Source organism: Cetorhinus maximus, chromosome 6, assembly GCF_964194155.1.
Source record: "Cetorhinus maximus chromosome 6, sCetMax3.hap1.1, whole genome shotgun sequence".
Classification (NCBI taxonomy): domain Eukaryota; kingdom Metazoa; phylum Chordata; class Chondrichthyes; order Lamniformes; family Cetorhinidae; genus Cetorhinus; species Cetorhinus maximus.
Window position 1 is genome coordinate 140,448,940 of NC_135884.1, and position 19,944 is coordinate 140,468,883.

The window sequence follows — 19,944 nt, forward strand, 5'->3', positions numbered from 1 at the left end:
ATTTCCCCACATTCCCACCACCCCAGCTATCAGGTCTCTAATCTGTTTCATGCACGCATATTTATGTACTTATCAGGGTTTGACAATGAAATGATTTTAGCAAACTGCTGATTCACACCAAAACCAGCAGAAAACTTTAGTAAATTCAGCAGCCTTTTTAGTTAACTACCTCTTGCATCCTCCAATATGTTGCATCCCAGATTTAAAAGAAATAAAAATTAATGGCATTAACAAATGGAGCTCTTGTCACACAGCAGGTAGATAAGTGGGAAAATAATTTTTTGTCCTTCATATATTAAAGTTACATCAATCAATTGTGAGCCTAAGGCACTGTAGTTAAAATAAGTAACAACAAATTCCTCATAGGCTTTTGAGTCAGAAATGTGTGGAGTCACTTCAGATACTTGAGCACATAACCTAGGCTGACACTTCCATGCAGTACGGAGGCAGTGCTGCACTGTTGGAGGTGCCACCTTTCAAAATGAGATGTTAAACTGAAGCCCCAACAACTCTCACAGGTGAACATCAAAGATCCCATGGCGTTGCCTTGAAGAAGAGCAGGCAAATACATCCCTGGTGTCATGACTAATATTTATCCTTTAGTCATCATCACTAAAAACAAGTTATCTTATTTATCTCATTTCTGTTGGTGGGACCTTGCTTGTGAGAACACTAGCTGCATTTGTTTAAACAGCAACGGTGACTACACTTCGCAGTAAAGTACTTAAATACATTCTGAGGCTGTGAATGACCCGATATAAATGCATGTTTTTTTTTATCATTTCTCCTTCAATACACAACATGCCTTTACTCATGCAGGAGGGCAGTTCCAATGCTTACTTATTCAAAGCTCGCCACCTCCCCCCTCCCCGCCCCGCCGAATTAAAACATTGCACGTCAAAGGGAGGCAGATATGCAAAATAGTTTTTTTGCTTCCTTTCACCGAAATTCATATAGATTCGATTGAATAAAATTTCTGCTTCCTTTTCACGTGACCAATAATCAAATTCAATTCAATATGAAAGTGAATTTTCATCAAAGTCCAAGATGTTCAGAGGCCTGCGATGCTGTGGTATGATTATCGCGGATGATGCAGTGAAGGTATTGGAGCTAAGTTATGGTTGCTCATGAAATTTTATGTGAAAACTTTTATTTTTAGAAACATGCTGCATTGACGACTAACATGCCAGCTGTATTTGAACATTTCTTTTGACGGAATGTGACTGGGAGAAAAGTCTTGCACAATTTGATTGGTGGCTAACGAGAGCATAACAAAAATAGAAAGAAAAGTAAGCAAGTTAAAGAAATGCAGAGGCGCAAATGCTAAAACTAATGAGCAAAAAGAAAACTGGCCATTGCTTCATCGGTTTAGATTCCAGAATAGTCCCATCGGTGGTGTGGAAGTTCATGAATGTAATACCTCTCTTCAAGAAATGAGGGAGTGAGAAAACGGGGAATTACAGGCCAGTTAGCCTGACATCAGACATCAAGAAAATGCTGGAATCTATTATTAAGAAAGTCTTTACAATGCACTTTAAAAAATCATAGTACGATTAGACAAAGTCAACATTATTTTACAAAAGGGAAGTTGTGTTTGACAAATTTATTGAAGTTTTTTGAGGATGTAACTAGTAGGGTGCAGACAGGAAACAAAGAGTAGGAATAAACGGGTATTTTTCCAAATGGCAGGCAGTGACTAGTGGGGTACTGCAGGGATCAGTACTGGGACCCCAGTTATTCACAATATATATTAATGATTTAGATGAAGGAATTAAATGTAATATCTCCAAATTTGCAGATGACACAAAGCGGGTTGGGAGGGTGTGCTGTGAGGAGGATGCAGAGATGCTTCAGTGTGATTTGGACAAGCTGAGTGAGTGGGCAAATGCATGGCAGATGCAGTATAATGTGGATAAATGTGAGGTTATCCATTTTGGTAACAAAAACAGGAAGGCAGATTATTTTCTGAATGGGTATACATTGAGAGAGGGGAATGTGCAACGAGACCTGGGTGTCCATGTACACTAGTCGCTGAAGGTAAGCATGCAGATGCAACAGGTGGTAAAGAAGGCAAATGGTATATTGGCCTTCATAGCCAGAGGGTTCGAGTACAGGAACAGGGATGTCTTGCTGTAATTGTACAGGGCCTAGGTGAGACCACACCTGGAATATTGTGTGCAGTTTTGGTCTCCTTATCTGAGGAAGGATGTACTTGCTATATAGGGAGTGCAGCGAAGGTTTACCCGACTGATTCCTGGGATGGCGGAACAGACATATGAGGAGAGATTGAGTCGATTAGGATTATATTCACTGGAGTTCAGAAGAATGAGGGGGGGATCTCATAGAAACCTATAAAATTCTAACAGGACTAGACAGGGTAGATGCAGGATGTTCCCGATGGTGGGGGAGTCCAGAACCGGGGTCACAGTCTTAAGATATGAGGTAGACCATTTAGGACTGAGATGAGGAGAAATTTCTTCACCCAGAGAGTGGTGAGCCTGTGCAATTCGTTACCACTGAAAGTAGTTGAGACCAAAACATTGTATGTTTTCAAGAAGGCATTAGATATAGCCCTTGGGACGAAAGGGATCAAAGGGTATGGGGAGAAAGTGGGAGCAGGCTATTGAGTTGGATGATCAGTCATGGTCATAATGAACGGAGGAGCAGGCTCGAAGGGCCGAATGGCCTACTCCTGCTCCTAGTTTCTATGTTTCTAAAAGGGAACCATGCAGTAGATGCGGCATATTTGGATTTCCAAAAGCCATTTGATAAAGTGGCACACAAATGGCTAATATGCAAGATAAGGGCTCATGGAGGTGGGGGTAATATATTAGCATGGATAGAGGATTGGTTAACGGACAGTTAACAGAGATTAGGGTTAAGTGGGGCATTTACAAGTAATCAATACCCAGTGGAAGACCACGTGAATCAACACTGTGACCTCAGCCTTTTATTATTTATTAATGTCCTAAATGAAGAGATCAGGATTAATGTGTCTAAGTTTGCCAATGCTGCAAAGCTAGGTGGGAATTTAAGCTGTGAAGAGGAGACAAAGAGGCTGCAAAGAGATAAAGATAGATTAGGTGAATGGGAAACAAGGTGGGAGATGTAGTATAATAATGTGGGGAAGTATGAAGTAACTAATTTTGATAGTAAGAATAGAAAAGCAGAATATTTTCAAAAATGCATGAAATGTCTAAATGTTGATGTTCAGAGAGACTTGGAGGTACTTGTACAAGAAACACAGGAAGTTATCTTGCATGTGCAGAAAGCAATTAGGGAGGCAAATGGTACGTTGGCCTTTGTTGCAAGGGGATTGGGGTATAAGAATAAAGAATATTGCTACAATTGTACAGGGCTTTGGTGAGACCATACCTGGAATACTGCGTGCAGTTTTGGTCTCCTTATTTAGGGAAGTACATGGTTGCCTTGGAGACAGTGCAGTGAAGGTTCACTAGATTGGTTCCTGAGATGAGAAAGTTGCCATATGATGGGAAGCTGAGTAAATTGGGCCTATACTCTTTGGAGTTTGGAAGAATGGGAGATGATCTCATTGAAACATCCAAGAATCTGAAGGGGCTTGACAGGGTAAACACCGAAAGGAGCTTTCCCCTGGCTGGGGAACCTAGAACATTGGGCATAGGCTGAGGATAAGGGGTTGAGGAGAAACTTCTTCACTCAAAAGGTTGTGCATCTTTGGAATTCTGTACCCAGTGGTTTATCGATGTTCCATTTTTGAGTATATTAAAGGATATAGTAGGCAAATTTATGGTCTCTCAGGGAATCAAGGGATATGTGGAGCAGGTAGGAAATTGGAATTGAGAGAGAAGATCAACCATGATCAAATTGAAGAGCACAGCAGCTTGATGGGCCATAAGGTCTCCTCCTCCTGCTATTTTTTATGTTCTTGTGTTATTATATAAAGACTTGGAGTTACTTAATCAAAAATATGGACAATTTCACATAGCGGAACATATTCCCTCACCAACAAAATTGATGTACCATCTGCTGCCTATAATTACAGCATAGGGAAGCATTAACATGAATGTGAAACTAATTTATTAAATAAACAATGCCTTCACAAGCCTTCAAATTTATTTGCATTTGTTCCTTCCGTTAAGCAATTGGATAATCCTTACTAAATCTCATCATTATAAACAATTTGACATTGACTTTTATCAAGTTTTTTTGTGTGTCATTTGAAAATCTGCCACGGATAGAGAATGAATGTTCAACATCAATTGTGGTGATCAGCAGCCAAGTATAACACACAGCTAGTTGAAACAATTTAGATGCCCTCAGATTCATTTGGGATCTCGCTTCCAAATTCAATTTGAACATGGAACAGAAGTTTCCTATTTGGTGCTGCAACATATTGGAACCAAAAAGGGTTTAGGCCCATTACTTTCCTAGTTACATAATAGCTTTTGAAGACAGGCTCTTGGAAATGGGACGGGGCTATCATTAAGTTATGAAATGATCCTAAATTAGTGAAGGGATGAATAGATGGTTGCTACTGAGATAAAAACGGATTAGATTGGCTGCCATGTCACACTGGGGAATATTTCGGAAGGTTAACTTTATGGAACAGGCTGGGCAACACTTCATTCACTACAGCCTTGGCTTAGAACTCTACATTTTGGTGGCCATGAGGTTATCACTGTGGATGTATCTGGGTCACCACACCCATTATGATGTAAAAATTCCCACAGGTCATTTTGACAAAGAATACTGGAGGTGAATTTTCTCAGCTTTTCCAGCGCATTAGCTGTGCTGGAACAGAGTAGTGCTGGTTTAATGAGGAAGTTTTGTTGGAAGTCAATTCTATTGCTTGCATGCCTTTAAAACCCTTCTCCCTGAATTTCCTCATTCTTTTTGAACCATTCTGCAATTTGCCTGTTCAGTCCCCTGGTGTCATTTGCATATGAGTACATGCCAGTCAATGGCATTTTATATTTCTATCATCTCGTTTTACCCAGCTATTGCAATTAGAGTCATGAAGACTATGAAGTGCAGTGGTTGCTATCACCTGATCAAAATGAAAGTGAGGAGTTTGTTGAAACATCTGAAAATTCGGTTAATGTTTTAAACAGTTCGAAGACATTTTCTCGACCTGTGTTTTTTTTTAATTTGTTGCTCAGGCTCCTTTAAGACAGCCTCAGAGAACCTGTATAACATAAGCCAAGCAGTAGCACAGGCATGTATGTGCTGGGCCACTATTGTCCTTTACAGTACAGCAGCCCATTTCTTTGCCATGCAGCCATGCTTTGGTATCTCAGCAAGATGGCAGAGAGAAAGGGCCGTACAGTTCCATGGGTTTGTTGACTTCCCCAAGGTCCAGGGTCACACCAAGCACACAAGTCACATTGAAGACATTCAGAGATCAGACCCCCTCACTGGTGTAAGCATGAAAAGATTCCACCCCATGAGAGTGCAGATAGTTTGTGACACCGCACATGACTTCCACATGTTAACTGCCAATTTACAGGACATTGTCATGGGTCTTGATCCTCCTTCAGTTTGGTCTTCCCACACCACTTCAAGGAAGAAAAATGTATCCAAGAGTGGCTACTGGATGATAAGACCTATCCCTTGTTACCTATTGAAACTATCCTAAACAGAAATAGAGGAGTAGTACAGTGAGACATACTGCAGTAGTGATCAAGAGGACCATTAGGGTGCTGAAAGTGTACATTCGCTACCTGGACAGGACAGGTAGGGATCTGAAATATTGGCCAGGTAAGCTCTCCAGAATTACAACTGCCTGCTCTGCACAACTTTGCCATCAAGGAAGATCTTCAGTTTGACACGGCCAAAGGGATACTAGCTGCAAAGAATCTTGAACTTCAAACAGCAAAAACACCAGGACAGCATTTACTCAGTGGGGTCCTTGCTGAGAGCTGCAAAGGGCATCAGAGGTCAGAAACTCACGGAAGTCTTTTCCTTGTGTCTTAGTAAAGCCTGGATACCACAGCCTGACTGCCTTCAAATTTATCCTGTGCCTCTGACCTTGGCTTTGCAACACCAGTAATTCCAGATTTGCAGCTTTCTAAAACATTTGCACAACTCATCAAGGCAGCCAGAAAAAGTTGCATCAAGTAGGATCCTATCAATGGGATGCATAACCTCCTTAAAATGACATTCTTGTATGAGTATAAAAATAAAGCATGCTTTTTATTGCAGTGTGAGAACTTGGTCCTTGGCTTTTCCCCACATCGTACAAATTGCAGCGGGTAACAATTAAACTTTGCATGTAAATAATACCATATTCAATTGCTCTGGTTAATTGCTTCCATCTTTCTTTCAACCTTTAAATGTGTTTCCAACTATTATCTTTGCAAGAATTAACTTCATTAGACATGGTATGAGTAGTTTATTTTCAAATTAGTGTGCCATTGTTTTTCTCATTTAGTAATCTCACTCAATGCTGAACTTTTGCATTGTGAGCACCCCAGGATCAACCAGTTTAATCATTTCTCCATTCGTACTGATCAACAACAGCTTGAAGTAAAGCTCTGAAATCATCTATCTTACTTCTGTGGTACAAATTAATTACATTCTTTGGTTTTGGAATACTGATCTTGCGTGACTCATCAACTGTATCCACACAAACAAGAATCTGCTTCTCATATGTCTGGAGAGTGGCCTGCGCTATTCACTATCTGGTGACATTTACTCTATTTACAAATTATTTGTTTCTAAATACAGCAAAGCTTATGAAAATTCCGATTAAGGCACTGCAAGGACAGATATTCACCAGGGCTGAAATTCCACCTGCCAGTGTGGTGTGCCTGTCGGCTTTAGTTTAAACAGGATAAGTACCCACACCGGGCTGGATTTTACCAGTCCTCTGGGGATGGGCTGTGAGGTGGGGCTGGGTGGTGGGGGTGGGGGAGGGGGGGGTGCCCATTGCCTTCCAGCTGCAGTGGCATTCTACCAGGTGGAGGGCATCGCTTCCACCTGGAGGCCAATTGAGCCACTTGTGGCTAAATAAGGACCTCTTCCCACTGCTGCTGGCATACTAGTGGTGGGCGGGTCCTCCACCATTTAGGGAAACTGCCTGGAGAACCCTGGCAGGCTTCTTCTGGACTTGAGTGGGGGTGGGGGGGGGTCATATTTGAGTTCTCTGTGGCCTGTAGGGGCCCCACAGTGGCAATGGTGTCCCCTGGATAGAGCCCTCCCTTACCCTCACCAACAACACCCCCTGTCCCCTGGCCGGGGACTACCTTAATGGCCTCATTGAACATCGACCTCACTTACTTGTTGGGAGGGGCACATTCTTCCATGGTGCATCTTCTCAGCTGGTGCAGTTCCAGCAGTGGCCACCATTCCCATGGCACGACTGGATCGAAAGAGCTGCAGGCCCTCCGATTGGCCGGCAGTTCTTGGGGTCCGGGCTCCTGTCTTTTAAAGGGGCTCCGTGCTGAGTCCGATGGAAATGTGAAATGACAAAATGAATTGTGAATTGACGTGAGCAAAGGATGGTTGAAAATGGAGTTGCTTCCCATTCGTGTCCAGTCATTGGTGGGGTGCCCAAGGTTAAGACTTGGGTCCAGATTTTGTTTATTCTTTTATTAATAATTTGGAACAGGGCATAGGTAATACAGTTATTAAATCCAAGACTGATAGATAATAGTGCAGTAGGGGTTAGGGCCTCAAACAGAAGAATGAACTGCAACTGGATTAGGATGGATTGGAGAAGTGGCCTACGATTGACAAATTTCTGGACATATGGACCTAAGTGCATAGAATTTAAATGTAGAACAAAAATAAAAATACCTGGAAAAACTCAGCAGGTCTGACAGCATCTGCGGAGAGGAACACAGTTAACATTTCGAGTCCGTATGACTCTTCAACAGAACTAAGGAAAAATAGAAAAGAGGTGAAATATAAGCTGGTTTAAGGGGGGGTGGGGGGGGACAAGTAGAGCTGGATGGAGGACCAGTGATTGGTGGAGATAGCCAAAAGATGTCATAGACAAAAGGACAAAGAGGCACTGGCCCTCTATCCAGCTCTACTTGTCCCACTCCCTCCCCCCCGCTTAAACCAGCTTATATTTCACCTCTTTTCTATTTTTCCTTAGTTCTGTTGAAGAGTCATACGGACTCGAAACGTTAACTGTGTTCCTCTCTGCAGATGCTGTCAGACCTGCTGAGTTTTTCCAGGTATTTTTATTCTTGTTTTGGATTTCCAGTATCCGCAGTTTTTTTGCTTGAATTTAAATGTAGGATGCCGCATGGGTGGGTGTAACTTAGGGAAAGAGATTTAGGGATGTTCATTAGCCACTCCCAGCACTGTGAGAAAGCCGCAGCCAAAATGAACAGGGTCCTGAGATGTATAGCCTGGACTATTCACGATGAAACCAGGGCCACAATAATAGGGTTATAATGTACTGTGTATAATTTGGATCTCCCCGCCTCAAGAAGGATATTGTGACTCTAGAGAAGCTACAGAAAAAGCCAGCTGGAATGGTATAAGTGTATTGAAGTATGAAAATAGCCTTCAGGCCTTTGTTTGGATTCACTGGATATATATAAATGTAGAGGGTATCTGATTTAGATATTTCAAGTTATTAAGAGCATTGATAGAGGTTTTCAAAATCATGAGGGTTTTGATAAGAGTAAATAAGCAGAAACTATTTCCAGTGGCAGAAAGTTTAGAAACCAGAGCAGACAAATTTAAGTTGATTTTTTATAAAATTGGAAATAGAAAAAAATTGTTCTGTTCCAAAGAAGAATTGTATTCGACTTGCAACCTTAACTCTGTTTCTCTCTCCTCAGATGCTGCCAGACCTGCTGAGTTTCTCCAGCACTTTCTGTTTTATTTTGGATTTCCAGCTTCCGCAGTATTTTGCTTTTACTTTGGGTGAAGCAGATGTTTGACTAGGAAGGACAGTTCAAGTCGTGAGATCATGGCCCGAATTTTGCTGAAAGATGGTGTGACTGTCAGCATTTGTCATCATTACTTCATTGAAACTGACAGTTACTTCTGGAGAATAATGTACAAAAGTTGCTGTCAATGATTTTACACTTCTCTAGAGGGGTGCTGTTGCATGATTGATATCCTTCTGAACTGACACGAACTTCCACTCTTAAGCTGTTAGGTCCATGACTTCCATTCCCTGTTATATGGGGCAGCAAGATGGGGGGGTACCCCAAAGATGCACCAGTGCCCCCCCCCAACACATGGAGGTCTCCATGTAAAGATTGCACAGCAACTGCCTGGGAAGTTCAAAGTTCCGTCGGGAATTGTCCTGTACCGGGAACCGATATTCCTATTTAAATTGTAGCCTTCGGAAAGGTTCTGAATCTCTTAAAACCACTTCTAACTCTTGGGTAACTATAGTACTGACCCCCCACCCCCTCCCCCGCGATCCTCCATGGGACACCCCTCCCCAACACACGACTATCTCCCCAAAGCCCCCCTAATTACCCTCCTGACCCCCACGGGACCCCCTTATCCACCTAAATACACACCCCACCTACCCCCTCCGGGTGTCCTTCCCCCTTCACCAACCACCCAGCACCCCACTGACCACCCTGACCCACCCCCCCACCTGACCACCCCCCGACTGACCACACCCCACTGACCACCTGATCTCCCCCACTGACCACCTACCCCGCCACAATCCTACCCACTTACCTTACACACTTAACTTCACCAAGTGGCTAGGACCTTTCAACTTACCTGCTTTATGGCAGCTAAAGCTGTAAAAAAAAAATAGTGGTGTGTCTTCCTTTCTCCTGAATCTCCTGCACTTGACTGAAGGCCTGGGGAACCCGCTGTACTGTACCTTCCTCACCTGGCCTGAGTTGGAAGTTCGGATGAGAGAAAGGCGCAACTGCAATTCAGTGTAAGGAACTAGGGGCAGAGTGGCAATCTGACTGAGATTGCCACTCCACGGTAGTTATGGCTCACTGTAAGTCTCTTGTTATGTTTTCTTGTTCCCATGAGTTAGAAATAATCACGCTGTAGACTCCAAATGCTGCAGCTTCAAGTGTTTCTTTCAGCTCCCCAAGCTGCTCCTACACAGAATAGACTGATACATTGTTACTCAGCACATGACTGCTGCGCAGCAGTGAAACCTGGCACCTCGGGTATATTCACATAAAAATGAGTTCCTAGACCTTTGAAAAATAGAACAGCGTAACAGTCTCACTGCAAAAGCCCATGAAAAGTTACGCCTTGATGAATATGGTGTAACTGAGTTTTTAACAGTGTGCTAACTTCACATTCACTGCTAAACGCCCTCACCAGCCCTGAGAAGCTAACATGTTTATGGAATGTCAAATTTCTCCATACATTGAAAACAACTTTTTCACAAAACGAGTGGTTCAGGTCTGGAACGCACTGCCTGGAAATGTGGTGGAGGCAGGTTCAATCGAGGCATTCAAGAGGGCATTAGATGATTATTTGAATAGAAACAATGTGCAGGGGTACGGGGAAAAGAAAGGGCAATGGCACTAGGTAATGATTGTCATTTAGGGAGCTGGTGCAGACACGTTGGGCTGAATGGCCTCCTCCTGTGCCATTAAAATTCTGTGAATTCCACATATTTTGAAAATAATATATTTTTAAAGTTTCTTTATCTTTATTTTAGCTTTTCTACCTTAATCCAATCATAATCATTTCCTTCACTATCTGAAAATTTAAATTAAAAGTGCAGGATATTAAAATGTTTGCAACTCCCTGGTTTGCTGTGTGTGAAATCTTGCTAACTGACATAACTGCCGCTGCATGCCCTTAACTTGTGCCAGATTTAAACTGGCATCAGGAGAGGGGTACACGGCCCCACAGAGATCACTCTTGGTGGGCAGCTTCCTTTGAGATCAGCACTAAGCGTACTGGCTGCTTCACTCGCCAGTCCCAAAGACCTCCCAGAGGCACCCCAAACAGAGTTGGCAATCGCCCTGTGCCTACATCCAATACTGTCTCAGTTGCCAGCATTGGTGGTGTGGCCAGCTATTTTATTTTGGAGACAGCTTTTCTTAGTCAGAACGTGCTGGAAAAACCCAGCAGGTCTGGCAGCATCTGTGGAGAGAGAAACAGGGTTGACGTTTCGAGCTCTTCACATTTCCAACATCCGCAGCGTTTTGCTTTCATTTTGCTAGCTTGTGGGCGACACTCCCACCGATCCGTGAACCGATGTGCTCTGGCTGTACAGGGGGCGAGTGAGTGACCCGCAGTTGTTTTAGTCACGTCTGCACCCTTTCATAAAGCCCAGAAGCAACAGAGGGGATTGACTGGTTGCGCGTATGAATGTATATGCCAGCATTGTGAAGCGATTCGCAGTTTCGGCTTGTCTTGCCTGGGATGAAGTGTGGAAGCTGGCAGCAGCTGCTGCTTTTGCCTGGAGAGACTGCGCTGCGCCACAGCGGCAGCGGAGACACGTGTCAGCCGCGGGGAACTGGCAATTGTTACATTAACTCTCATTGCGCGAATTCGATCCCTCCTCAGCTACTTTGTACATTTCGCGTTACTTATCGGGAAACAGCCCCGGGCGGAAACAATCCCAGTTTAAAGGCACAGACACCTTATTATTCTCATTTGGCAGATGCCTTTCTGTAGTAGTTTATAAAAAACATGGAGCCTGCAATCAAGTTAATGCCTGGTATGGTTTTGTGTTACAGCAAAGTTTTTTAAGCTTATGCATATTGTCATCAAATTATACTGTTTTGTTTTCTGCTTGAGATTATATTGTGATGTACTTTTGCAACTGACGTAACCCCCCCCCCCTCCAGACCCCACGATTCCTCCCAGATCTCTGCAGATCCTTGCCTTGTGCACATCCCTAAGCAGGAATTTACTGCCCTCCTGCGTGGCGAGGTTAGTGGCAGGGTGGGCATTTTAGGGTAGGAGGGTGCTGGGTGGCGATTCCACTATCTTCCCCCCTGATTGGTCCTTGGTGGGAAAGTCCATGGCAAGCCTTCCTGCCCTGATGCCAGTTGAGGCCAGTTAATGCCCACCTAAGAGCCCCACCCTGTCACCACGGGTATTAACCCAGTATCAGGTGGGGGCACGGGGGGGTGCTGAGGAGAGATTTGGCGCTGAGAGTCACCCCTGTGTCATAGCTGCTGAACCTCGGGACCTCCTTTCCCACCATTGTTCACAGGTGACCTGGGATGCATACGAGGCCTCAGGTGGTTGTCATACCGACAGCAGATGCTACCGCCCTGGTGACACGACTGTTCAGCAGAACTTGCAACTTCTGATTGGCTGGCAGCTTCTTGGCGAGACTTCTGCCCCCCAGGGTCCTCGATTCTGACAAAGGCCTGCCACTGCCCTGTTAAGTGCCTGAGTGGCACTTAATTCTGGGGCCTTCCCTAATGGAGGTGACATGGGGCTCCCACTGACTCTCCCATAAGCTGGCAAGGTCCCCATCACCTCGATTAAATCCAGCCCCTGTTTTTGATTGCTCTATCATTGGTGGCTGTGCCTTCAGCAGTTTTGGTTTCAAGCTCTGGAATCCCCTCCCTAAACCCCTCCATTTCTCGCTTCCATTGAACTGCTTCTTAAAACCTAACTTTTCCCTATCTTAGTATTCCCGGTGTAAAATGTTGTCTGGTATCCTAAGAAGCGATGTGGGATATTTTACTTCATTTGAAGGTGTAAAATGCTAGGGTGAGTTTCAGCCTTGGACACAGTTGGGAAAATGGTGCAAATTGCACTTGGCATTTTGCTGACTGAGTTACAGTTCCGGACTCCCCTAAAGTGAATTTGCAAAATCATATGACCAGTGAAATCGCTCAGCGTAATAAAATGTAGTTGGATCTTTTCATATTTAAAAATGCCCATTCATTTAAGAGTGGTAACCTGTTGCAGTTTCATTAATACAGCTGAAAATGGTCATCACAAAATGTGTTAATCATTTTTAATAAGGGTGCCTAGGCCTCTTGTGAGTAACCTGATTTTCGTCACTGAAAATGACCTGGAAAAGCAAACACTGCAGAACCATTTACTAGTTTCATGAGTATACACTAATCAGTTTATCGTAGTATAAAATATATTTTTAATATTTAAAAACTCCTAAAACATACCTAGTGTCCGTATAAGATCAACTTGGCAACAAGGTGACAGATGGAGTCTGATTTGGGGAAATGTGAGTTTCCTCACTTTGGTAGTAAGAATAGAAAAGCAGGATATTGAAACTTGTAAATATTGATGTCTAGAGAGACTTGGATACTTGGATGTACTCATACAAGGAACATAGCAAGTTAGCATGCAGGTGCAGCAAGCAGTTAGGAAGGGAAATAGCATGTTGGCCTTTATTGCAAAGGGTTTGGAGTACAAGAGTAAGGAAATCTTGCTAGAATTGTATAGTGCTTAAGTGAGAGCACATCTGGAGTACCGTGCTCAGTTTTGGCCTCCATATTTAAGGAAGGATATGCTTGATTTGGAAGCAGCCCTGCAGAGGTTCACTAGATTGGTTCCTGGGAAGAGATGGTTCCAGGGAATAGATAGTTGTTCTTTGGTAAGAGGCTGAGTAAATTGAGCCTACACTCTCTGCTGTAGAATGAGAAGAATGAGATGTGATTTCATTGGTGGATGGAAGATTCTGAAGGGGCCTGACAGGTTAGACACTGAGAGGTTGTTTCCCCCTGGCTGCAGAATCTAGAATACGGGGGCACAGCCTCAAGCAAAGGGGTGGATCATTTGGATCATTTAGGACTGAGATGAGGAGAAATTTCTTCACTCAGAACTCAGGTTTTAAATTTTTGGAATTCTCTACCCCACAAGGCTGTCGATGCTTCATCGTTGAGGATACTTGAGTTTTGGTCTCCCGGGCCATCAAAGGATATAGGGAGTAGACAGGAAAGTAGAGCTAAGGTAGAAGGTCAACCATGATTGTATTGAATGGCGGAACAGGCTCATGAGGCCATATGATCTACTCCTGCTAATATTTCTTATGTTCTTATGCACTGGTGCATTCAGTAGAAACTTGCTCCCCTCATTATTTTGATCTGGGGCTTATCCTGTTTTATGGGTGGGGGTGCTTCAGGCAAAATGATTTTTAAATCAGGGATAAAGATCATGAAGACTCAATTTATGCTTGATATAACTGAGGTTTAAAATTCCCTCATGTTTTATGCTGTTTTGGCCAATTTCATCCAGATTACGTTGATAAAACTAATGCAATCTAGTGGAAAATCTACCCTGCCTTATGTGAAGTCTTGCACTATAGGCTATGCCTTTGGTAATTTTGTTTTTAAAATATTAATGGGAAGGTGCCAATTAAATTATTCTGCTGGAACCAATTCTCTCAAAGGCAATAATATCTTTCTTACAATTCACTTATTATTAAGTTCAATTCTGTTTGTAACTACACCAAATTTCCTTCAAATAGTTTCCACTTTTCTTCCGATGATTGTGTTCCAATTAAACATTTTTAATTCACTTTGCATTCTTTTGAACTTTGCTATTATAAGCTCCATTATCTTGGTCTCATTGTTTTTTTTTAACACATTTCCTTCTGATTACTTCATTGTTAATGATACAATCACTATTGGATGTGTCAGACCTGAAGTCCAGATGCAGATCAGTTACTGACCATATGGAGACAAATCTTTTTAAATCACTGGTTAGGTCTCAATTGGAGTATTGGACTCTGCTGCTGGACACCACACTTTAGGAAGGGTGTGAAGGCCTTGGAGAGGGTGTAACGGATGTTTACTACTATGGTACCAGGGATGAGGAGGCTTCAGTTATGTAAAGAGAAGCTTGAATCGTTCATAGAACTGAGAGGGTTAAGGAGAAATTTGATGGAGGTGTTCAAAATTATGAGGGGTATTGATAGGGTAAACAAGGAAAAGCAGTCTTCACTAGCAGTAAACAGAGAGCACAGATATAAGATGATTGGCAAAAGAACCTGAGAGAAATGGGAAGAATTTTTTTTGCAGTGACATGCTGTGATCTGGAATTCACTGCCTGAAAAGACGGTGGAAACATATTCAATAATAACTCGTAAAAGGGAATTGGATAAATAATTGAAAAGGAAAAAAATGCAAGGTTATTGCTGTAAAGAGCAAAGAGATTGGGACTAATTGGATAGCTCTTTCAAAGTGTTGACAGAGGTGAAATGCGCTAAATGGCATCTTTCTATGCTGTATGATTTGTTGGCTGTTTGACAAATATGGTCAGAAAAGAGCCTTGGACTATGAGTTTCTCTATAGTTTTTCCTCTACTGGATTCCTACTCAACATCTGGGTAATGTTTTTGAAACCTTATACTTTCACTCATCAAGCCTAAGTCTGAAAAGGACAGTCCGCAGCTGCCAGTAACCCTGGTGCAAACTCAATGCAACTTGTAAACCCTGCTGATATATAGCTCAAAACAAACAATGTTTTTTTGCATCTGTACTCTACCCATTTAAAGAGCACCTGTGGGAGATGAGTGACTTATACAAACTAAGTCCACCAATCGTTACTTTTATACCTTATGGTTTATCCAGATTTTTTTTGTATAAGCCACTGATGTCTAATGCACGTCTATGCCTTTCACCTAAGGGTGAAAATGACGAGAGAAATGTGCAATTTATAGGCATAATCTGAATGGGGTTTAAATCATGCTCTTGAATGTTTGTTCTCTACATCTTTGGCAATAGTGGACCTCATGTGGTATTGCCCATAGATTAAGAGTACATGGTTGATAGTCTCGTTTTTACTCTTCCTCACAAAGCTGAAGCGCCAAAATATCTTTGATAGACCTCAAAATTATAACTAACTTGTGTTTCTTAACAAAAGCCAGTTTTTAATTTTTTTATTCTTGTTGTAAAGTTTCTGATGCCAAAGTATTTGTTTGTGCCAAAGAAGTTGGCAGCAGCAACTCCTGCCAGGCATCACCAGGTAACTGGTAGGAGGTGTCTATTGATGTGCAAAGGCAGACTATTCCCTGTGCACTGAAGAAATGCATCCCCCACCCCACCCCCGCACGTCCTCCAGAAAACCTGGTGGTGAATTCAGCTGGTGGAGAATATCAACCTGAGAAGTGTATTACTGCATAACCTTATTATACTGGTAGAAATCACTTCACAAGCTGTCTGTTTTAAGAGATATCCAAATGTAACAAAGGGAGGTGGATATTCTCAAAACGTAAGCCGTAACAAATTTTGTTGGAGAAAATTGGAAATACATGCCAGTAACAATGAAAAGCTCATATCAGAGCGGAACAATGGGCAGAATTTTTGAGAACAATGCACATTTGGGAATTTTTTGATCATTTGAAAAGAACAAAGTAATATACCTAACAATGGACTCTGTTTCAGAATCAATTTTTGTTTAAACTTTTAAGATTGCCATACTTTTTTGAGACATGCGAAGCACTTAGAATTCTTAAAGTCAAATGTGTCTTTCACCTCATTTGTTCTGCCTTGTTTCCCTGCTGTACAATAGCTCTGTTGAGCAATATTTACAATATTTATGTGCAGCAATTAGGTGCTGAATGTTCATGACCACTCGAAGCATTGGCTAAACTGAACATATTTTTAAATGGAGGGATTATGGCTGCATGTTGCAGTTAGCATTCATGTTTCATAGTGTTGTATTATTTATTAAAAACTACTTTGACCAATTGGTGCAATACATATTGCCTAAACAAATTTGAGAAGAGGCGAATGAAAGCAGATCATTACTGAATTGTGTTGATTCGAAAGATTTAGACATTCCAAAAAAATCTTCACTAGACATGTCGGTAAAACAGAAGATTATTACACTCAGACTTGCAAATGAAGCCAATGATATAACTGAAGATCATGAACACAAAGATACAGCTTTTGAAAGACATACCATAATGATGAAACCAGATTATGATAAGCTATTTTAGTCCTGATTTCAACAACGACTGATCACCAAAAACAAAATATCCTGCTTTCAAATTTCTTGCATATGTATAAGTATAAAAAGCCTGAGTTAAGCATGTTGATTAATATTACCTGGTTGACCTGACATTACGTATTGTGTTCCTTTTTTCTTGACAATGCAAGTAATGATGAGATGTCACGCCTTGTGTTTCTGGTATTTCAGCATAACGCAACCTGTTCATAAAGAATAAAATGGACATGCATTCAATCAAGGGGTTTGGATGATGTTATGGTGTGTGAGAATGAAGCTCCTAGAAATTTAAATTGCAGTGGTGTGAGAGCATCCAAAAAATTCTGAAATTCGTTTGCAGCCTTTGATTCCCTTCACTGGACCGATGGATTCATCTAAAATATGTGATGATAAAGGGTCGAACTTGGAAATATACTGGATGAAATGATGCAAGGGGAGAGCGCAATGGTCAGAAAAGTGTAAAAATAAATGATTGTCATATCTACAGTGTAGAAAACTAACACAATCAGCGGGTGTGAGTAAGAAGAGTGTTTTAGTTCGGGTTTGAATTGAAATTGTATAGATTGAAAGATTGTGACAAGCAGAAAATGATTAAAAAGCCACCTTAATCAGCACTTAGTTGTTTTTTTTTGTCACCAAATGAAGAATGACTGTTTCAAGAGCAAATGCAAATAATCAAAATTCAGTCTACAAGTGTAGAGCAGATTATGTAGCAGTTATTTAAATTGTAACATTTACATAACTGCTCCATAATCTGCTCTACAGTTTGCATTTACATTCTGCCTCCTCTCTGGGTGACAGCACACAAAATCTTCATGTGTAGTGATTTTGGACTGTTTTGTCCCTAACAGAGATAAAGATCAAGCAGTTATAATTCTGGAATGCTATTTCAGACTTCAGACTCTTTTAACATCTTTTTTCTAGGTGTCTCTAAGTGGGACATTCGCCAGAAAGTTTGGGATTATATGGAAGAAAACGATTTGGCAAACTTCCCAAGACCAGTTCATCACAGAATTCCAAATTTCAAGGTAAAACCGCTTTGAAACCTTGCCAACTTTATACTTAATAACCCTAATATTTGCCTCTTAAATTTCAAGTTCTCATGTCAAACTCATTCTAGGCAAATGATTAGCAAACCTCTTTTGTTACATTCACTACTTTTAGCAGACTGAACCCATATCTCTGTTGTTGCTTCCTAAGGCAATGTGCAGTTGATTCAATAGATGATCATAAGATTTTGACAAGTGCACAATATCTATCTTGTTTGTAGCCACATTAGTGGAGTTTTTGGATTGGTACAAGGATGTCTGTTGTTAACACAATCTGTTGCACCTGAAAGAACGGTTAGCATAGTAGGTTTTCATTAACAATCTTTACTTTTACATTGTAAGTGAGGATTCCATATTTACCATTCATGTAATTTGTGCCTGGGTTCACTGTAAGTTGTGCTTGAAGCTATCCTGCCCTATAATAATGATTTTCTTTTTCACACTATTCTCCCTGCAAAATCATGGTAATATTTTTTGATGTAATTTTAATGCCAGACTTTCCTAATGCCTCAATGTCAGACACTTTAAGGGTTTAATTAGATAAGGGGGCGGTATTGGATAGGCTACCTGTACTTAAAAGTTGACAAGGCACCAGGACCGACGAGATGCACCCAAGGACGCTGAAGAAAGTGAGAGTGGAAATGGCGGAGGCACTGACCATAATTTTACATCTTCCTTAGACTCAAGGTTGGTGCCAGAGGGCTAGAGAATTGCAAATGTTACACTCTTGTTCAAAAAAGGATGTACTGATATGCCTAGCAACTACAGGCCAGTCAGTTTAACCTTGATGGTGGAGAAACTTTTCGAAATGATGGGCAGAGTTTAATGCCCTCTCCCATGGGGAGTTTAGGGGCAGGGGTGTACTTAATCAGGCGGGACTGTTTCCCACCTCTATCCCAATTAAATTTCTGGTGGGAAGGCCCATGTATGACCTACCTGCCCCATCACCAACTGAGCACCTTAAGTGGGCCTAAAGAGCCTCATTTCGCCTGCACCGGTATTAAACTAGCGTGGATGGGAGGCTCGTCATGCAGGAGCATGACAAGCACACGTGTGCAGGGTCGCTTGCAGGCGCCTAGGCGGGAGTCCCTCGTTCAAAGACGCTCAGTGCCTTTTCGAGGGACCCTGCATCAGGATGGGGGGGGGCCACTGAGAGCCACACCTTTGCCTTTGCTGCCAGATCCCCTTCATCCCCAAGCCCAAGTCTGTGACCCTCCCCCTCCCCCCATCACCACTCACCTATGGCCTGGGATCCAGAAGCATTACTAGGCCTCAGGTGGGTGTCATACCGCAGGTGGCACTGCCTCCCTGGTGGCACTGCCGTTCAATAGAGCTGGCAGCCTCTAATTAGCTGGAAGCTCTCAGCGGGCGGGACTTCCACCCCCAGGGTCCAAGATCACAAGGAAGGGCCTTCATCATTCGGTGAAGTGCTTGAGCGGCACCTAATGCTGCAGGCTTCCCTAAAAGAGGTGATGTGGTGTTCTCGCCAGCTCTCTAGCCCTCAGATGGTACCCCTGTCACCTCCATTAAATACCGCTTGATCATTCCTCACAAAATTAACACTCACTTAGGGAAATGCATGTTAATTAAAACCAGCATGGATTTGTTAAGGACAAGTCATGGTTAACTAATTTGCTTGAGTTTTTTGATGAGGGAAAAAGAGGGTTGATGAGCATAATGCTATTGATGTGATGTACATGGACTTCCAAAAGGCACTTGATAAAGTGCCACACAACAGGCTTGTGAGCAAACTTAGTGCTCATGAAATAAAAGGGACAGCAGCAACATGGATACGAAATTGGCTGTGTGACAGGAAAGAAAGCGTAGAGGTGAACGGTTGTTTTTCGGACTGTAGGAAGGTTTGCAGTGGAGTTCCCCAGGGATTGGTGTTAGGACCACTGCGCTTCCTGACATATATTAATGACCTAGACCTTGGTGTACTGGACACAATTCCAAATTTGCGGATGATCAGAAACTTGGAAGTATTGTAAGCCATGAGGAGGATAGTGTAGAATTTCACTAAGTCATAGGCAGTTTGGTGGAACGGGTAGACAAGTGGCAGAGGAACT

The 19,944-nt window shown here is 42.3% G+C and overlaps 1 protein-coding gene across 5 annotated transcripts in view; it reads left to right on the forward strand.

The window, feature by feature from the left end:
• Nucleotides 1-11,374: 11,374 nt before the first annotated feature.
• Nucleotides 11,375-19,944, forward strand: part of mthfsd (methenyltetrahydrofolate synthetase domain containing) — a 54,269-nt gene continuing 45,699 nt past the window's right edge. For all 5 annotated transcript variants that reach the window (XM_078544595.1, XM_078544597.1, XM_078544594.1 and 2 more), the window contains exons 1-2: nt 11,375-11,611; nt 17,751-17,854. In XM_078544595.1, the coding sequence (XP_078400721.1) occupies nt 11,584-11,611; nt 17,751-17,854 (132 nt within the window). In that variant the 5' untranslated portion in view covers nt 11,375-11,583. The remainder of the gene's footprint in view (nt 11,612-17,750; nt 17,855-19,944) is intronic.